The 20944-nt window shown below is 40.3% G+C and overlaps 1 protein-coding gene across 1 annotated transcript in view; it reads right to left on the bottom strand.

Annotated features, from left to right (window-relative positions):
* The window catches only part of LRP5 (LDL receptor related protein 5), a 153451-nt gene that overhangs the window by 95475 nt on the left and 37032 nt on the right, over positions 1-20944 (bottom strand). The window contains exons 3-5 of the mRNA XM_061999256.1: positions 8891-9088; positions 4574-4770; positions 2662-2793 (exon numbers count right to left, since the gene is read on the bottom strand). Coding sequence (XP_061855240.1) covers positions 2662-2793; positions 4574-4770; positions 8891-9088 — 527 coding nt within the window. The remainder of the gene's footprint in view (positions 1-2661; positions 2794-4573; positions 4771-8890; positions 9089-20944) is intronic.

Below are 20944 nucleotides of genomic sequence, written 5' to 3'. Positions count from 1 at the left end.
ACTTCAGCCTAGAGCCACCAGACAAACATGCGCATTAAAAACTGTGGTTTCAGTGTCTTGTACACAGGCAAGATTGAGTTCAAGTACCTATGTAAAACCATGTACTTGGGCACAATCACCAAGACGGCACCAGTCACACACAACTTCTTCAGTAATTCTAAAGGTTATACCTTGAAATGTTCACTTTAAGTGTACATAGTCAGGTGTAGCTAACCTACTTTCAAAACTTAAAATCCCTCTGCTTGTTGGTATGGAAACTTCAAATAAGTTCCAAGCATCTTCACAGCCAACAGAGGAAACCAAACTTAGTACCACGTGTCTGGAGAGAAGCAACAAGAAACATTTACCTGCACAAAGCAAGTACACATTCCCAAAGAACTTATGCTCTATCTATGGTTGTAATCTATCCATATATTTAATATCTGTTATTAGTGATGCATTAGTGATGAACTCTAGAGCTGATTTTTAAAAATTCATTTAGAGCAACTGTTCAGAACCAGAGAGAAAGCAAGAACGAATCAACTCGGAAAGCCAAAGTACTTTCTGACAAGAGATACACAGTAACATTATATAGTTATATTTGCACCAATAAACTTCCCACACAGACAGGGTTTTTGAGAACAGTGTTTTTTCCTTTTGCGTGTAAATCCTCCACAGCATTTGTGTAATTCATTAGAAGCCTCACATCAAAGAATCTGATATGTCCAAGTGACTTTGTACTTTGCACTTTTGCCTAAGCCAACTGGAAACAAAATGAAGAGGTGGTCAACACTCTTGCAACCCTAGTTCGTGATACAACTTTACTACAAAGGACTTGTGCAGAGAACAATAAGTCAGTTCCTTGCAACCAAGGAGTTAATTAATAAAAAGGGAAAGAGAAGCACATAGATCTTGGCATAAGGCAGACAGGACAACAAAAGATGTGGAGCTTGGGAAAGAAATAATCCATAAAACTGAACCAAAAGGCCATATTCTTATGCAAAACCAGATTTCCTGTTCCCATCCCACTTTTTGCCCTCCTTTGACAGGACACCCTCAACAGATTGTCTGGCCTGACAATGGAAAGGTGAAAGCACAGTATAAGCAGTCACTCTTGCTTGTGCTATCTGCCAAAACACCAAACACAGGCTGACCTTTACTCCCACTGCCAGAAACATGAGGTCAATATGAACACCTAAAAAGGTTGTCCTGAGTATTCAGTGCTGTTTTTTTAAAAGCTGTGAAAGGGAATTTTTCCAAAGCTAGAAGGAGAAAAGAGAAAGGTCTTTCAGTAGCTGCAAGAACTACCTTATAAGTCTTTCAATTGCAGCAGGATGAGCTAATAAAGTTGGCCCTTAAACTCTGGAGGTTCAGTGTTCAAATTCTGCTTCAAATTCACAAATGAAAGGAATCTATTATGCTTGCTTTAGTACTCAGAGGAATCAAGTCACATCAGAAAATGACTATACTCTTTGACTAGACTCGTTGAAAACACATTTGAGACAGGCAGCAGAGTGTCTTTCAGTTTGTTGGCAGAACATTCTCCAAAGCCTTCCCTCCTACTATCCTACCACTGTAGCAGTGTTAATTGCCTGCTTTTGTAAAATGCATTTTAAAAAGAGGCTTCCTGGTCAATGATAAAACCAAGCTTTCAAAGTATACTACTATATTCATTCAATTTATGCATACGAAACATGCACCTAGTTATACTTTTCAATTGAAGCATATACCTGAGGCACTTTTCTCCAAACGGCATCCTACTGGTAATACACAAGCCTCTCTTTCTACTTCTTGGTGACATGAAACAGCCACCCAGAACATTACTATTGTTTAGCTCAGTTATCTCAAGCAGCAATCCTTTTAATCCTCTTCACCCAAGGCCTTGCCTCACTTTTAAAAATTATATAGAAAGTCCAAAAAACACAAACTAGACCCAGTAATAAAAAAATTCCTAGTGCAATTTTCTCATAAATCCTTCTCACAGGGGAGTCTAAAAGGAAACAGGAGGATAATTAATCTTTAGAACCAGAAAAAAGAACAATATTTCTAGTTTAAATTCTAATTTTTAATTTTTCTCTATACAATATTTCATTGTAAAACTAATTGAAGCAGGAGCAACTCACTGTGTTATCTCTAAAATAGTACATGAGCACACGGTTGTGGCCTTCAACAACATTTTGGCACATCTGTGTGCAGATGTCTCAAACATATTACTGACTTTGAGATGCAATTGGAAGGCATGAATTCAGGCACCACTACTGCATCATTGACCATTACTGGACAACAAATGGGAGGGAGCAGAAGTCTGTTCATAGTCCATTGTCCAAACGAAAGACGTTCTACTATAGCTTACTTCCAATAAAATTCTTCTGCAACAGGCTCCACATGCTACTTCATTTCTACAGAGAACTGACATTTCAAATACAGTCAAAGGTCACAAAATACAGTAAAAATTCTCTGATTGCCAATGCAAGGGATCACTTTAGTTAATAAAAACCACTATCTTTGGTGACTTGACAGGAGATCTGGATGCAGAATTTCTGCCACCATCACCAGGACTGGAGTGATTACGTTTTCAGTGTGTCAGGCACCTTCTCTCAACTCACTTCTTCAAAGGTCAACTTTCAAGCAGCCAACCCAAACAAACTCAACACCGTCACTGTAGAAAAGCCAAGCTCCTACCTGATTTGCATGTCCTGCCATCATCTTCTAACTGTACACCAGTGGGACAGGCACAGCTGTAGAATGGGTCTCTTGGAGACAGCAGGCACAGATGGGAGCAACCACCGTTGTTTTCTTCACATGGAGTGTGAACTTCAAGAAACCAAAGAGATTTATTTTCATTTTTCTGGAATTCCTAAAGCCCTATTTTCTCCATGAGGAAGAAATTATAGATCCCAAATGTCTGGCACAAGCTTTATGTGCTAAAAGACAGAGGAATCACAAAATGAATGTGATTTGGTTCCCCTCTTCCTAGCACCTTACTTTTAGGGGCACCTAAACTGAGATGCAATTAAAAGCTGATTTTAGAAGAGTTGACAGCTCAGCACGTTCTCACCAGACAGTTATTTCAATGTTACTAAAGCTGAACACCACTAAGAGCTTTGGCTATTAGTAACTTTGTGGGTGCCAGGTGTGCTAAGCATCATGAAATGGAAAACAGGGCTTGGAGGATGGTAATAGTGTGTGACCAAATCTATGAAAGAAATGAAAACATTACAATTTGAACAATTCCTACATTACAGTAGTGTTACATGTTGGAAATAATTTTCCCTACTTCCCTTCACAGCAAGATACATCCCCGTGTCAAATGCACACACCTATCTCGTTTACACGTGGGAAAAAATGGCAGCAAGAGATGCAACTGTAGCCATAAATAATTATGGAGAACATTGCCAGCTATTTAAAAAAAGAATAAAATCATGCAAGATCTCTCCAAAATCAATTCTAGTTTGAATAAGTATCTGAACTGCTTTAAGACAAACCCACAAAATTTATGGCTAATTTGGCTTGTGTTGCTTCCACTGACAGTCACAGAGAGGAAAAACAGGAAGAGGAAGGAATCCAAGCCTGATTTCAACAAAGTCAATGAACTATATCAAAATTATTTTCAGCATATGTGCCCTCTGCACCATATTTGCCTTGTGACTGACCCAGAAACACTATGACCCAAGGCTTGGACATTCCCTAAGCTAAAAGCAATGACAAGTATTCAGCACAGACAAACTTATCTGGAGCTGTGAAGATATACCACAGTGCTGTGCATACTCAACAACCTTGATGAAAACTCAAACATGTTCCATCACCAAGATGATTTTCAAACTCTTTTTGCTTACTTTCAAGCCTGTTTACTGATATCCTAGAAATTTTACCGGAATAGTAAACGTTATCTTTAGGGAAACAGACTCTACAGTTCACATAAATAAAGAAGTCAGTCCAAATGGTAAGAGTATCTCCCCTAGGCAAGAGATGATTCTTCCCCATAGTTATTTAATTATACACGTTTCCACACCATTGCTTCTAAGTCCGATTCTCACAATCCCCATAACACCTAGACCATCCACCACATGCAATCACATGCATTTAAAAAATGTACACAGCCTCATTCAGTTCTCAATTCTTTACACCTGCCTTCCTTTGAAGTAGGAGCATACATACATAAAAAATAGAGGCACATATGCATTTCACATAAAAGTTCAGAACTAAATTCCATACTGAAATGGACTTTTGGTAGTTCTCCTTATTAATTATAGTAATTATACACATTTTTTTCAGTTGCCTTTAAAGTAATGGTGTTAAAAAGATGCCAAGTGAGTCTTTGTCACTCTTACTCAGATATTTCAAATCAAAATATGTCACTGAAGTAGTGCATTAGTTTGGATTTTATTACCAACTGTGATGATGAGTGAGGTCACACCAATTCACGCAGGAATTTTCAAAGACAGGTAAAAGATTCAGGTGCTTCTACTGCTAGCAAACAATCCTCTCACCAGTGTTCAAAATCTTAAAACTTCACACTGAGCACTTTTATGCTTAGCAGCTTTCCTGATAGGTAAGTGTCACGCAAGAAGTTTCAGGGAAAAGTAAAACTTACAGTATGGCTGCCGATCTGGGCTTAAGACCTGGATATCCATCGGTGAATACAGGGCAGACAATATTTCTCTCTTTTTCTCTCCTGTCCGTTTGTTACAGGCATGAATGGAGCGTGTTTGCCAGTCTGTCCAATACAAAGTGTCCCCAGACAATGTCAGTGCAAAAGGATGAGTAAGACTGCCTTCAACAACTTTTTGCCTAGATGAAAGAAAGAGCAAGGATCAAAAATGCATTGCTTCCATTTGTTATCATGCAAAAAAAATCCAGCTGTTGTAAAAACTAATAGAGTAGTTGTCTTCTTTTAATATATTCACTGGCCCAAAAGGTTCACCTGGTGATAAAAGTGACAATCAGACTGAAAAATGTAAAACAAGACCTTGTCCCTTCATAGCAATAAGAACAAAGATATACCAGGTTTCACAGTGACACAGTATCTGATTTCAGCTCCACACCAGCCTCTCAAAGGCCACACCAAAGTTCCTAAACAGAGCTGTACAAATATCCAAACAAAATTGTCTTTTGGAGTGCTCCTTCAATCCTATCACCCTATGCAATACATGATATCTTTGCCCAGGATTTCAGATGCACTCCTTTCTTGTAGCGGGAAAAGACATGACCAAAGAGCTTCTCTACATTACTGCTCTTAACTTGGTCAGCAACAAGTATTTTTTAGATTATCTTTCTAAATGTAGTGCAAAGATCAGTTATATTTTTTCTAAGACTAACTATATATAGATAATATAAATCAGAAACATTTCACATGTTTTTCAATCACCTCATTCAGATACATCTCATCTGGGAATGCATATATTTTCATGTTGGGTCATTAGCTGAACTATTCTGCCCTTCTGAGACCTTATCTGGAATACTGTGCCAAGTTTTGGGCTCCCCAGCTCAAGGGGGAGAGAAAACTTCTGGAGAGAGTCCAGCACAGGGCCATCAAGATGATCAGGGGAATGGAACATCCTCCTTATGAGGAAAGGCTGCAGGAGCTGGGGCTGTTTAGTCTGGAGAAGAGGAGACTGAGGGGAGATCTCACTAAAATTTACAAAGATCTAAAGGGTGGGTGTCAGGAGGTTGGGACATCCATTTTTTCTATTGTATCTAGCAACAGAACAAGGGGTAATGGGATAAAGCTGGAACACAAAATTTCCATTTAAACATAAGAAAAATCTATTTCACTGTTCAGGTGAGGGAGCCCTGGCACAGGCTGCCCAGGGAGGGTGTGGAGTCTCCTTATCTGGAGATTTTTAAGAGCTGCCTGGACACCTTCCTGTGCAACCTGATCTAGGCAGACCTGCTTCAGCAGGGTGTTTGGACTAGATGATCTTTAAAGGTCCTTTCCAACCCTACCATTCTATGATTCCATGAAAGCCACAAAACAGATGACAGCTCCAACATATTTTCTAAACTCACAGGATCCCCAAGTTTACATGTACTGCAATAAATTGGTATAATTTAGATTTGGTAGGTTTAGAAACATTTACTAAGTCAATGAAAACATACTTGACATTTCCTCAGCCAAAACAATGTGAATTCAGTTTTCATAAAATTCATGCTTTGTATGTAGGCACAAACACAATGGCATATACACACATTCCAAAACAGTGGTCTGACACAGTGAACTAGTATTCAGAATTTTTTACCATATTTTTTTGGGAAAGCTGAAGTCTCAGCATCATCCTGATGGAGAGTAAGGAACATATCTTTCTTATACTCAGATGTGCATTTAAATTGTTCCCATTGAAGAGATTAAAGAAAAAAATCCCCAAACAGCTAATATTGGCAGGGAAAGGATTCTGTTTCATATTGAGCAGCACAGGTACCATTTGTATTTTTGAGAGTGTGGGAAAATATAAGAAGTGCCTCCAAAATTCTTTATATGTATTCAGACACAGTCAAGTTTAAAGCAGAATGACACATGCAAACAAATATTTGCATATGCATATACAAACAGGTAACGTGAAAAAAACCCCAAAATTATTACTCTTCATTCTATTCTAGAGAAAAAATTGAAACTGCTCTAAAATTTCTGTCCTTCAAATTACTACTACTCTCACCATAAACCATTACAGAATAAATACAAATACTGATTTCACTTTCTCTTTCCACTCTCACCTTTGCTGTTGCCTCTTTACTAGTAACAACAGTGGCTGTATTCTAGTACCACATATATTGCCTCTATTTCCATAATTCTTAGATATCAAGTCTCCCTTTCTCCTGTAATTACATCCCTTGAAACAGTTCCAGCTGATATGCTTACAAAGTGAAGCTAGCCAAGATGGAACAGGCAGTTTGCTCCAGTATATGTTAATCCATCATGCAGAAAGCAATTATCCTTTTTATCTGAATTCTGAAGCGATTCTGGGATGGGAAGGGTTGAAGTACTTGAAACAAGTCTGGGTAAAACTTATTTTGCTCTGTTTAAGCAACCTCCAAAGTTATTATTTAGTTTTAACTGCTACTGACATCAGAACCTAAGAGTCCCAGCTTCACAGACTTCTGTTTCAACATTGATCAGTGGAAAGGAAAAAGGAAGAAATAAAGTCTTCATTTTTAAAGAGTAAAAAGTAAGGTCAATATTCACGGCATATAATTAATGTGCATAACATTTTAAGAAAGAAGTTTCATCCTACAGTAACAACATAAAATATACACAGCTAAACGACATCAAGCTATATTATATTGGACAACACCTAGAAGTCCACATATAGTATGACACAAGGAATTTCCAGAATGTACCCTGCGTAAGAATATCCCAACTTCCAGTGTACATCTACACTGTCCAGCCCTGAGTAAAAAAATGCAAGTAGTATACACCAGTGAGCTTTTTTTTTAAAAAAAAAATGCAAAATACATTAATTTTTCCTAAAATACTGTTCATTTATGGTTTAACAGAGAACTATTTGGGAGGTGGTGGACATGCACTAATCTATCACAAAGTAACTTTGACAAATTGCTGGAATTATTGTGTTCACATACTTGCTCCCTTTCAGGTAGCCTTTCTCTACCTTAAAACAAGCAAAATTAATTTTACATACCAGTTACAACTTTAAATTTTTACACATAGATGCAAGTGAAGTTTATACAATTTTGTATATGTATAATTGCAGGATCAACCTAGAATCCTTACCCTCTGCCACTCACCCCCAAATCAGAGAAATATAGTCACACTGTACTGTATGAAAATCTCTCTTAGATTTTGCATTTTGAGAGAGCATTTTTTTCTATGAACCTGCACCTTGCCTTTGAGCCACCACTCCTGTCCATAAAGGCCTTTTCCCCTGTCTATACTTCTGACTGTCAGTCAGTACTTGTCACTTACTACAATGCCACCATTATGTAGCTCTTACATAGTGCTCTCAACGGAACTTAGAAGTGTTTCATAAAGGATGTCAATATTGTTATTCCTCTTTTATGACTGTGAAAATCGGGAACAGAACACACTTTAGTAAAGAATTGAAAAATTTTCAATTTTCAACGCTGTAGGTTTGTTTGTGGAGGTACATCTTTCTATTAAACAGATATGTGAAAAAAAACCAGAACTTCCCCAGCTTTTTACCAAAGTAAAATGATTTCATAACACAGACATTTAAAACATCATGAAAATGTTATTTTGAACCAGCTGAAGACCAAAGCCAGACCAGACACAAAGACTTGCCTCCTAAGCAAGACACTTCACCAGCATATGACATTCACACCTCAGGACCAACACAACCTGCTCATTACAGAATCAAAGGTGCAATCTCAAAGATCTAGGTCTGCCCTGTGTCACCTCTCTGCATATACAAAACCCAAAACTCAACAGCACATTTGGACAGGAGACAAGAACCAAAAGCTCCATACTATGCTTCCTATCAAGCTTTAGGAACACCTACTTCCTGTTCACTCATAGTCTGAAATAAGCTGAATTTACTTTATTTATAGGCATACCATCAAGACTGTCTTGAGAGGCGGCCAAGGACAAGTGCACTTCAATGTATATTGGTATAAATGTTAGATTGCCTAAAGTCATGGACAAGCACTTCCAGCTATTTTCAAGACATATAAGAGTCTAAAAATGAAAAATCCTGCTGCACTATAAGGCTATAAACAGTCTATAGTGAAATACCAATACATGCAGTCTTGCTTTTAAAACCAGCTTTACAGGATGAGAGGCTATTTCACTTTTTGCAAGGCTACTACCAATTGCACTTAAAAAGAAAAAGAAGGTACTGGCATTATTCTAGATTAAGTTAAAAAAAAGAAGCCTTGCTTCAAAATGAATGCAGAAGGTAGGAAAAAACTTACAGCATGTAATTGACTAAAGGAAACTTACCTAAAGGAACCATCCAGATTTGCCCTATGAATGAAACTCAGTTTTGCATCAGCCCAGTAAAGTTTCTGCTCATCAAGATCTATTGTGAGTCCATTTGGCCAATAAATATCTGAATCAACAATTATTTTTCGTGTGCTGCTGTCCATTCCTGCCCGTTCTATTCTGGGCGTTTCACCCCAGTCAGTCCAATACATGTATCTGAAAAAGAAAGCAGTAATGCACACAAATTAAATCACAATACACGTTGGTTAGCTTTAGGAACAGAAGAGATAGCAGTGCTTTGCAAAGCCCTTAAGTGCATATACATGGAGTGGTGTGTATGTACACAAAAGTATATCCTCAAAACTTCAACCTGTTTATTAACTTCTTAACATACCTATTAACATAAATCAAACCACTGCTCCAGAGAGTGCAAAAAAAGTCCTTCATGAGAACATCTCTCACAAGCTTTGCCTCTGCATAACGTACTACCATTTTCTTTCAATGCTGGGCACCACCCGATTGTCATAAGCATTTACAATTGTCATCCTTGCACGACCAGTTATTACAAGTTAATATCTATAATCAGATTCTGAAGCAACTACCTACCTATCCAAGCAGGCAAAGACCATAGCTGAACTTATTTTTGCAAGTTTGTACACAGAAAAGAGCAATATCAAGTGCCCAGAAATTTGTTTCTGTCAATAAATAAACCATGAATTCATGCAGACTTAAAATGACATTAAATTTGGGGTGCTTTTTCTGCACTCCTATCCATGTCCTTGTCACTCCACCTACCAGCAACTTAGGTACTTGAATGAGTTTATGAATCAGCACTTATCAGTTTTGAAAGGACCAGATCAAAATATTGCAAATCACAAAATGTCTGCATGAAAAGTTGAGACTGTATATAGTTAGGAGAAAAATTGATTGGAAGAGGTCAGTCAGTTCTCAGCTGGTAAATATTATCCAGTTCACAAATTTGGCATATGCCAGGCTGCAAACACCACACAGATGACCCCGTGCACAGCCACCACACACCAGTTAGAGGAAGGATACTGCTTCCCCAGTGGCAAAGCAGCCATTTCTGGCACGGTCTGTGTCAGGAAACCTTTGAGCTAAGGAAGCTCTCAAACAAAATGAGGTGTCTGTGCACTGGACTCTCCACCACTGCAGGTTTATTGTGCTGTATTAGATCAACAGCACTGCCAGATGGGAGCACTGAGCTCCATCTCAGCTAAGGACTGCTACCACAGGAGCTCCAGAAAGGCATACTTAACAAGTCACCTATTCAATCTTGCAGCATCCATGCCTAGTCAGACTTTCCATAACCTGGAAGATCCCAGATTCTCAGATCTCCTGAGGACAAGCTCTGCAACTGTGCTAAGAACCACGTGTATGTGAACACACATGGAGCAAAGAAGCTTTACAGTTTTCTTTATAGAAGAGAATGCTGTCAACTTTGGGAACAAGCGGTGACTACATTTGTAATTGCTGCACACTTCTCAACAGGATGTTCTCCCCTTCACAACACAAAATGCTCATACACTGCATTAGCTCTATAGCTGCTTCATGTGCAGATGGGACCATCATTTCAGCCAAGGAGCAACAGGCAGCTCTAACAGCTATTCCCTGGCACATGTACCTCACAATTCAGGCTTAAAATGCTCTGATCTCTAAGTACACGCTGCATCCAAATTCAGCCATAGCTTGAGTTCCAGTGTAGTCACAGCAATTTTTCAGACCATCCTGATCACAGCAGCATGTATAACCATTAGCATGTTTATCACACTGAAGAGCGGAATACAAATAAAAATACAGATAGAAATTAACCACTAATATCGCAATGCACATATACTTGTGTGTGGGAGGGTAAAATAAGGAGTTTTCTAGTTGAAATGGTAAAGGATCCATGCAGATGAGTCCTCAGTCTTCTCAGACTGCTCACCTCAGAGTGGCTTCAGCACACTTGTGTCCCCAGATGCCTTCCCCAAAACATCTCAGCTCCAGCAGCCAGGACAGATTGACTACTCCCCAAAATTCCTCTCCTCAAGGTTCCATTAAAATGTCAGCCTGCCCTGAAACTCAACGCATTCATATGAAGAAAAGTCTAAAAAGAGAAGCCTGAAAGCCAAAGGGTTCTTCTGTGATATTAAAAGAGTTGCAGGTCCAGAGCCTCTTCCACCAAAAAACCTTGTTGCCTCATTTCATACATGATGCATGTTTACCCTTGGCTACATCGAGACTGCTGGACAAAAGTAGTACTTTCAACTTCACACACTAATTTGGCACATCCTTACATTTTAACTCATTAACAGGTACCAGGCTCAATCCTCCTCATTGTCTGTGTCATTCAGAGGCCTAAAACTCCACAGTATTAGCAACGTAACTGTAGGCAAAGGAGGGCTAGCAGAAAGAAGATGCATTTAGGCAACACGTAGAACAATCTGAATGCAGGCAGCGTTCTCTCAAAGCACTTCTCCCCCAGTTGGACTTTTTTAACACAATGTATAAAACATTCTTATTACGCTGTCACCACTTCATCCTCACCATTCTCATTATATCTCTGCAACCCCAAAAGAATCACAACAGTGACCATCCTGGTGATTTTTTCCAGAATATTTTGAATCTCTGAAGTAATTGAGGACCTACTGAAGTAATGGTTTCATTCCCACCATATGCTACAAAACACCTCCATGGTCCATCATAGAACAGCATTCCATGTAAAGGAACGGCAAAAGCAGTTCTTGTCTCCATTTAACTTCCTCATATTTTCAAACAGGTTTCTCATTTTATGGCAGGCATTAGGTGCTGAATTGTTATGGACTACAGGAAATCCACTCTGCCTTAGAGATCTCTTAACACATCAAGACTCTGAACTGGAAGTTTCAATATTACTGTAAGAAGAGTTCAGCTGTTCCTGCAGCAGCAGTAGGAGCCTCTGGTCCATGTAAGTCTATTTAAAACTATGCTGCTGCCAAATGGAGCAGTTCCTCCCCTGGTTCCTACCCCCGGTGCTGACAATACCATCCTACAAGAAAAAGTACAAGACAAAAAAATCCTACGAGTTACATTAGCAAATGATCCATCTGACCAATTTTTTAAGAGGTAGTAGTCTTCACTTCTCCCCTATATAAGTCACTCACAAATTAGGGCCTTTCACTCTACAGTTAGCTATGGTAGTATCTTCACCCATCTTCTCCCACCACAAAGTTTGAGCTGTTTTGACATTTTCTGGTCAACACAAGGCACAACACAGCATTAGATGACAGACTCTAATAGGCCATAAAATACCATGGTTAAATGCATGCCTGTGTGGGATTCTCAAGAATGCACAAAGTGGCAACCTTTTGTCTATTTTGAGGGAGAAAGCCGGTTCAAACCAAATTAAGGACTGAGAGCATCCTGGCTGAGATATTCCACATTGAGACTCAGATGAAGACAGATTTTTTATTGGTAAAAGTTATAAATCCTAGAGAAAAAAAAAATCATGTTTATTATGAAAAGAATGACAGAAGTTTAGCTAAAGCAGGACTGTAAACTTAACTGGAACACTAATACCACAAGATAAAAATTTCTGGGGGGCAAAAAAGGCTTCCTTGATGTGGTTAGTTATCAAAGTCAAAGGATTTATACCCACCCTTGAAATGACCCATGGATCTGTTCAAGAAAATGAGTCTTCTGTCAAAACTACTGAAATCTGCTTGCATTAGCTGGGCTCAGAGAAAGAGACCCACAGGAAAAACAGTGGAGAAATTAAGTATTTTAGTTATGTCCAGTAGTAGCCCTTATGTCTTCCAAATGTCCCTACAACACAGGATCAATTCTTACAGAAATAGAAGGTATTTTTGGTTGAGGCTTTATGGATGAGGGGAGAACACCGCAAAAAGCTTCTCAGAGAGAAAATAAAAAGTTATTCTGCGTACCGCAGCAGCTTATATGTGAGGAACTGATTTAAACTGACCTGATTTAAATTAACTTTAATTAATAGAGTTTAAACCTGTTAAGATTACCTAATTCAGGAACCTGGTGTTGTAACATGTTATTTCTGCAGAAGAAAATACAATTTTCTTTTTAAATGTGCTCGATAATACACATTTCTTATTGACCACCACAAAAACCAAGCACTTTTTTTTCCCAGATACAACCTTTTTTTGCTAGTATCCAGTACAGGAGGAACCCCTGTCATTTTTATTTAACCATAAAAAGACTGAGTATTTACCCTATGTAAGATGACATGACAATTCAGTAGACTATGTAAAAGAATCTCAGTCCAGTACCACCTGTACTACTAAAACCTCCGTGGTTTGGAAGCCAGTTGAAAAGACATACACTAAACAATAATGAAGAGCCTAACAGACCTATTTGGGCAGGTTTTTTGTTTGGTTGATTTTAAATGTAAATTACACAGTTTTAAATATCCGTGGCCCAGGGCACACCATAAAATACCAAAACCAGTATTTGGTATCTTAGTACATGCTAGCTTGATCACATTTTTAGGACTGAGATTTGACATCCAAGGAGTTTTGTGTCCTACCTGAACTGCAACAAGTCAATAAGTGTTACGGCAATGAGGCTATAAAAGAAAAATAAAACATCAATTCTTAAACATCTAATAAATAAAAAAGCCACTGTCAGCAAAATTCACTGCTAAGGAGCTATCACAAATTAATACTATTAAGAAATCCCAACCAAAGAGCAACTAGAGAAGCTGTCTTTAACTTCAGACTTTCAATGCAAAAAGGGGGTCAGGGGAAAGAAGAGATTAACATCTAACAATAACTTCCCAACAATTGCACCAATTCTGTTGACAAGCTGGAAATTTGGGTGGGAAGAAATCTAATGAAATTCAAGGGCAAGTGTAGAGTCTTGCATCTGGGAAAGAATAATCCCATGTACCAGTACAGGCTGGAGAATGAACTGTTAGAGAGCAGAGTAGGGGAAAGGGACCTGGGGGTCATGGTGGGCAGCAGGAAGACCATGAGCTAGCAATGTGCCCTCGTGGCCAAGAAGGCCAATGGCATCCTGGGGTGTATTAGAAGGGCTGTGGTGAGCAGGTCAAGAGAGGTTCTCCTCCCTCTACTCTGCCCTCATGAGACCACATTTGGAATACCGTGTCCAGTTCTGGGCCCGTCAGTTCAAGAAGGATGGGTATCTGCTGAAGAGAGTTCAGTGCAGGGCCACCAAGATGACGAAGGGATCGAGCACCTCCCTTATGATGAAAGGTTGAGTAGCTTGGAGGAGACTGAAGGGTGACCTCATTGATATTTACAATACATAAAGGGTAGATGTCAAGAGGATGGAGCCAGGCACTTCTCAATGATGCCCAATGACGGGACAAGGGGCAACGGTTACAAGCTGGAACATTAGAGGTTCCAAAGAAACGTATGGAAAAACTTCTTCACTGTGAGAGTGACAGAGCACTGGAACAGGATGCCCCTGGGTTGTAGAGTCTCCTCTGGGTACATTCAAAATCGACCTGGATGATTTTCCGTGGTATCTACTCTAGGAGACCCTGCTCTAGCAGGGGAGTTGGACTAGATGATCTTTTAAGGTCCTTTCCAACTCTTAAGATTCTGTGATTCTATGATTCTGTAAACTGGATTGCACTTTGCTACACCAAAGAAACTATCTGAAACAAACCAGAGCAAAAGCCAAAGCTTCATCGGGAGAAAATGTAAATGCATACTTATTTCTGAACACATAACCACTACCAGTCTATCTAATCCATCATTCAGTAATCAGAAATACTGGACTCAACAGAGGTCGTAAAATTCAGTTACTGCTCTGTTAGTAAGGACAGGAGCTGCAAGCTTTGCAATCAAGCTTTCTAGTAAAAAAGCAATTAAACAAATGCAGTTCAACTGCAGTCAGCAAATCACTGGGTTTTGGCACACACTTAGTTACCACATTGAATCGGGGCTTAAATGTTGCTTCAATACTATCAGAAGAATGGGACTGAAAGCCACTTTGCAAAATAAACAGATTTTAAAGTTGGTAAACCACATCCCAGCAGTTGTGGGGTTTTTTTTTTCCTCCCTGCCTAACTCATTTTAAAATTCCAGGTGCAGAAGGAAAAACAGGATGAAGACCATTTTTCCTCTCAGTTTAAAAGCTGCAGGTCATTTCCTGGCGCTTCATCTCTCTTGCCATCATTTTTGCAAAGATTAGAAATCACAGCCATGTGCTCAAAGAGCAGCCGATCAGCTATCTGAACTGGAAAGTAACATGGACATCATAAAAAGCAGCCAGCACTGCCCAAATGCTTTTTCCACCTCCTGAAATGTGGTACGGTTGCCAAACCTTACATAACCTGCTTACACAAAAGAGGCCAGTTGTACGGATGATGTAAATCAGCACAAACTTTCTCCAATGTCAACAATGTTCTCTAACTTATACAGGGCACAAACAGCAGTTTACAGGAAATTGCTATGAAGTTTAGATTCCTGAACTTTTAAAACTTACTTCCCTCATCCTACCTTTAAAGCTACAATAACTCAAGTGTGAAATTAAATAGAATCAATTGTTTACAGAATGGAAAAGAATGGCAATCTTGCATAGAATTAAGCTGCAAATTACTGGAATTACATTTTTTTTTCCCCCTACAAGCACTGAACTCTGCAACCTGGATGTTCCTCACAATAAAATTACATGAAACCCCAAAATATGCCAAAGTAGCTGACCATCACAACCAATCACAATGTAATATAACAAAAAGCAAACAAAACACACAAGAACCACTCTTCTCCACTACAGTTTCCTATGACATCTTTTATTCTGACAGGTTTATTTTTTTAAAATACAAACATTACATCTACATATATTATTTAACAACAGAGAACAAAGAGAAAAAAACATAATTGCCTGTCAACTGATGGATGCTCAAATATTATTGTAACAAAGTGCCTGCAAGGAAAGAGTTTTCCCCTTTCAACCATATGTACACGGGTAAGACCCTTAGTGGTTTTGTCTAGGCCAGTGTTGGTGGCGGGGGAACTACAGGGGTGGCTTCTTTAAACAAACATCTGCCAGAAACTTCCCCTGCAGCTGATAGGGCAAATACCAGCCAATACTAAGATGGACCTCGCAGCTGATCAAAGGCCTAATCAATTAGCGACTGAGATAACACCCCTGTTTAATAATAAATAAACACATTTTAATTAATAATAAAATAATTAAACACCTCTGTTTAATAATAATCTCTGTTTGAAAAGGGTAAGAAGTTGCTGTGCAGTTGCTAAACTGCAGCAGCAACAGGGAGTGACAACGTAAAAACATCTCTGCAGACACCAAGGTCAGTGGAGAAGGAGGGGGAGGAGGGTGCTTAGGCACTGAAAGACTCTTCTGTGACCTGTGGTGAAGCCCGCTGTGAGACAGCTGTGCCCGTGCAGTCCATGGAGGCCACTGGAGAGCAGAGATCCACTCACAGCCTCTGGAGGAGCCCACGCCAGAGCGGGTGGATCCCTGTAGGAGGCTGTGACTCCATGGGAAGCCCACATTGGATCAAGTTCCTGGCAGGACCTGGGAGCCCATGGGGAGAGAGGAGCCCATACTAGAGCTGGTTTGCTGTCAGGACTTGTGATCCTGTGAGGCTGGAGCAGTCAGTACCTGAAGGACTGTTCTCCCAGTGGGTGACCCATGTTGGGGCAGGGTGTGAGGAGCTGCCCCCTTGGGAGGCCTCATGCTGGAGAGGTTAATGAAGAGCTGTAGCTCATGGGAAGGACCCACATGGAGAAGTTCACGCAGGACTGTCTCCTGTGGGAGAGATCCCACACTGTAGCAGTGGGAAGTGTGAGGAGGCCTCCCCCTGACAAGAAGCAGCAGCAAAGTCCATCTGTAAAGAACTGACCATAACCCCCATCCCCTGCAGTGCTGGGGGAGAAGGAAGGAGAGTCCTGGGAAGAGGGAGGGGTGGGGGAAGGTGTTTTAAGATTCTGTTTTATTTCTTACTTTCCTGATTTATTTTGACTGTTCCTTTAACAAATCAAACCTTTTTCTCCCCAAGTTGTGTCTGTTTTGCCTGTGATGCTAATTGCTGAGTGATCTCTCTGTCCTTATCTCAACTCACAAACTGTTCATTCTATTTCTCTCTCTCTCTCCAGTACAGTTTAGGAGAGAGAGTGATAGAACAACTTGGTGGGCATCTGGCACCCAGCCAGGGCTAAACCACCACACAAGAACCTTGAGATTTCTCAAAGATAAACAAACATGCATTCAATACAGCTTAGGTAGCCTGTTAAAATCATCAGGTTATATGACACTGTGAAGCTGAAGATCTTCAGAGTGAAGGACCCAGGACTACCAAGCACATTAAGTTAGAGAAGGAGGGCAGTAATAAGGAAATATTTCTAACACTACTCAGCATGGTTAGGAAGAGAATTTTCAACTTGGAACACAATATTATTGCAAATACCTCTGATACATTGAGAAAAAGAAACTGCACTGGTATTTCCTGGGGAAGAAAAAAAAGGAGTTGCACATGTTTTGTGTGTTATGCACTTTCCCCTCCAAAAGAATGTCCAGCACATTCATATTCAAAAACTCTACAGAAAACAGAAAAACAACTAAAAGACAAAATGATCTCCTGTAACTGCTCCTCATCCTCACCAGATAAGGTACAAGAGACAATGAAATATAACTTTTTCTTCCCACACATTTATGAGGAGAGATGAAGAAATAGCTAAAGGAATTATTATATCAGTAGCAACTCGGCATTCCGTCACCACTTTTGGGCAGCCAGGAAAGTTACAGAAAACAAGGCAGGGAAAGCACCTCACGACCTTTGTTGCAGGTCACGAGTCCTGTAACAAAAAGGCTACTTTTTCACAGAATCATTGAATTCCTGAGGTTGGAAGGGACCTCTGAAGATTGTCTATTGCAACTCCACCACTCTAAAGCAGGCTCAATCCGAGTAGATTACCCACGACCTTGTCCAGTCAGGTTCTGAGTATCTGTAAGGATGGAGACTCCACAACCTCACTGGGTAACTTGTTGCAGTAAATCATTACCCTGTTAGTAGAGAAGTATTTTCTCTCATGCGAGAGGAACTTCTTTTACTTCAGTTTTTCCCTATTGCCTCTAGGACTTTCACTGGATAACACTGAGAAGTGTCTGGCTCCATTGCCTTCACTCCTTCACATCACCTATTTATACACATTGATAAGATGTGCCTTCTTTTTCCAGGGTAAACAATTACAACTTCATTAACCCCAGCTTCAATAGCAGATGGTCCAATCCCTTAGTCATCTCTGTGGCTTCATAGTAGGCTCACACCAGCATGTGCGCATCTTTCTGTGCTGAGGAACTGCAGGGGGTTTGTGTGGCCAGGTTTTGGTGGCGGGGGGGCTACAGGGGTGGCTTCATTAAACAAAGCTGCCAGAAGCTTCCCCTGTAGCTGATAGGGCCAGTGCCAGTCAGCTCTAAAATGGGCCTGCCACTGAGAAAGGCCAAGCCAATTAGGAATGGAAGTAAAACCTCTGTTATTAACATATTGAAGAAGGGGAAAAAGTTGCTGCACAGGTACCAAAACTGCAGCAGAAAGGAGTGAGAATGTGAGATCAACATCTCCACAGACACTAAGGTCAGTGGAGAAGAAGGGGAGAAGGTGTCCAGGAACTGGAGGAGAGATTCCCCTGCGACCTCTGGTGCAGCCCATGGTGAGGCCCTACCCTTGCAGCCACGGAGGCCACCGGGGACCAGAGATCCACTCGCAGCCCAGGGAGGACCCCACAGCAGAGCAGGTGGATGCCTGAAGGAGGCTGTGACTCTGTGGGAGGCTCACACTGAAGCAAGTTCCTGGCAGGACTGGTAACCCAAGGATAGAGGAGCCCATATTGAAACAGATTTAGTGTCAGGACTTGTGACTCTGTGGAGGACCCATGCTGGAGCAGTCTATTCCTGAAGGACTGTTTCTCCCATAGATGAGACCCACTCTGGAGCAGTTCGTGAAGATCTGCAGCCCATGGAAGGACCCACATTAGAGAAGTTCATGGAAGACTGCCTCCCATAGGAGAGATCCCACACTGTACTGGGGAAGTGTGAGGAGTTCTCCCCCTGAGAGGAAGCAGCAGCAGAAACCATCTGTGATGAACTGACTGTAATCCCCATTCCCTGCCCCTTACACCAGTGAGGGAAAGAAGTAAAATTTTGAGAAGAAGGGAGGGGGTTGGGGGAGGTGTTTTAAGGTTCAGTTTTTATTTCTTATTTTCCCTACTCAGATTAGATTGTTAACAAACCATTTCTCCCCATGTTAAGTCTAATTTGCCTATGACAGATATTGATCAGTGATCTCCCTTTTCTTATCTCAACTTGTAAACCTTTTGTTATATTTCTCTCTCCTCTGTCCAGTTTAGGAGAGGGAGCGACTTGGTGGGGGTCTGGCACCCAGCCAAGGCTAAACCACCACGGGAACCCAGAACTGGACACAGCACTCCAGGGGTAGCCTCGCCAGCACTGAATAGCGCAGCAGGCTCACCTCTCTCAACCCGCTGCCAGCGTTCCTCGTAATGCAGCCCAGGATGCTGTTGACTTTCTTTGCAGCAAGAGTGTATTGTTGGTTCATATTCAGTTCACTGACCTCAGGTCCTCCTCTTCTTTCAAAAAACAGTATTTTAGGAAAGGGAAAAACAGTTCAAATTTCATGCCATTCAAATCATTTCAAGACACAGTGCAGTAACTCAAAAGTCAGGTGATCTTCCTATCAAAAGTGCAGAACGAACTGCTGAACTCTCTCCCATCAGCTTCTGAGATACTTCTCACTCTCTGTTGTTTACAGGTAAACCCAGTCATGACTGAACTACCTCTCTCTAAAGATAAATCTAGATTTCTTCCTCTCTCCATAAGGAACACTGGATTAAAGCATGTCAGGACAGTTCAAGAAATTTTGTCATACGCTGTACTGACTTAATGGCAGACAGAGTTCCAGTAAATTTACTGAACAATTCTATTGCGCAAGGTGCTGGTTGCTCTCTTACCCACAGATCTAATAATTGCCCTTAAACATTTAGCTCAAGCCAATGCATTGTAACTGTTTCAGTGTGCTGTCATGGCTTACCTCAACAGGAAAACAGCATACTAAAACAACAGCCAAGAATTTGTCAAAGCATGCAATCTAAGCATGTCCATTTATATGCTTATAATTTTGAACAGAAATTAACAAACTAAATCCTGCTTAGGTACACATCCTGAAAGTTATGTGGAAAAATTCTTACTGTAGTTTATAGTACTGATTAATTTTACATGAACAAATTAGAAATGTGTTTTGAGTTAAATCAAAGCTACCTATTCTTGACAAACAGAATGGTGCCAGTCCAGCCAAATCAACTTGTCATAGAAGCCATGGCCTCCTCACTGTGCAGCTGTAAACTACACCCATTGAGTCCCCTAATCAAAGACAATCCCAGCTCCCACCATCTCTTTGGCTCCAGAACCAAAGCTACAAGACCGAAGGTACATTCCTGACTTCACCTGAGAAACCAATGCAACACATACTTGCATTGAGACAAACAAAGCCATCCTGTTATTCCTTCTTTTCCCCTAAGAAACGGTGTAGAAACTAAAAAGATAATAATACCATGATTCCCAAACTACTTAAGAAGACTAAATATGTATAGGGTAAAGAACCCTCAGTCTCCAGGAGAGGAATTTCAGAACTTGTAGGACCAACAGTGCTAAGTGAGTTCAATTAAGAAAGCCTACATATTCCCTCCCATGAAATTCCAGCTGGGGAAAAAAAAAGAAAGTAACTTTTTTTTTTTTTCTGATGTCTCTGAACAGGCAGCTCTGCTCTCAAATGAAGTAAATGGTCTTTGAACAATTTATTCCCTTTAGTCATCTCTATGAGCAGTAAAAGGAAGAAATAAGCAAGAGAGACCAGTGAAAGATTTATGGAAAGACTGTCACTATCAAGGGCTTCCATCTGAAAATTTGAGTAAATAACACTTCTCACAAGAAATTCAGGTTTCTCATACATGAGACTATTTGCAGATATTTGGCCACACATAATAAAAGCTTTCCAACTCCCAGAAATTACAGCCATACCAAGATACTGGATATGACTCATAACCAATTTTATGG

This window comes from Colius striatus, chromosome 7 (genome assembly GCF_028858725.1).
Source record: "Colius striatus isolate bColStr4 chromosome 7, bColStr4.1.hap1, whole genome shotgun sequence".
NCBI lineage: Eukaryota > Metazoa > Chordata > Aves > Coliiformes > Coliidae > Colius > Colius striatus.
Note: the sequence above shows the minus strand (reverse complement) of the source record. Positions and strands in the feature narration are given on the sequence as shown.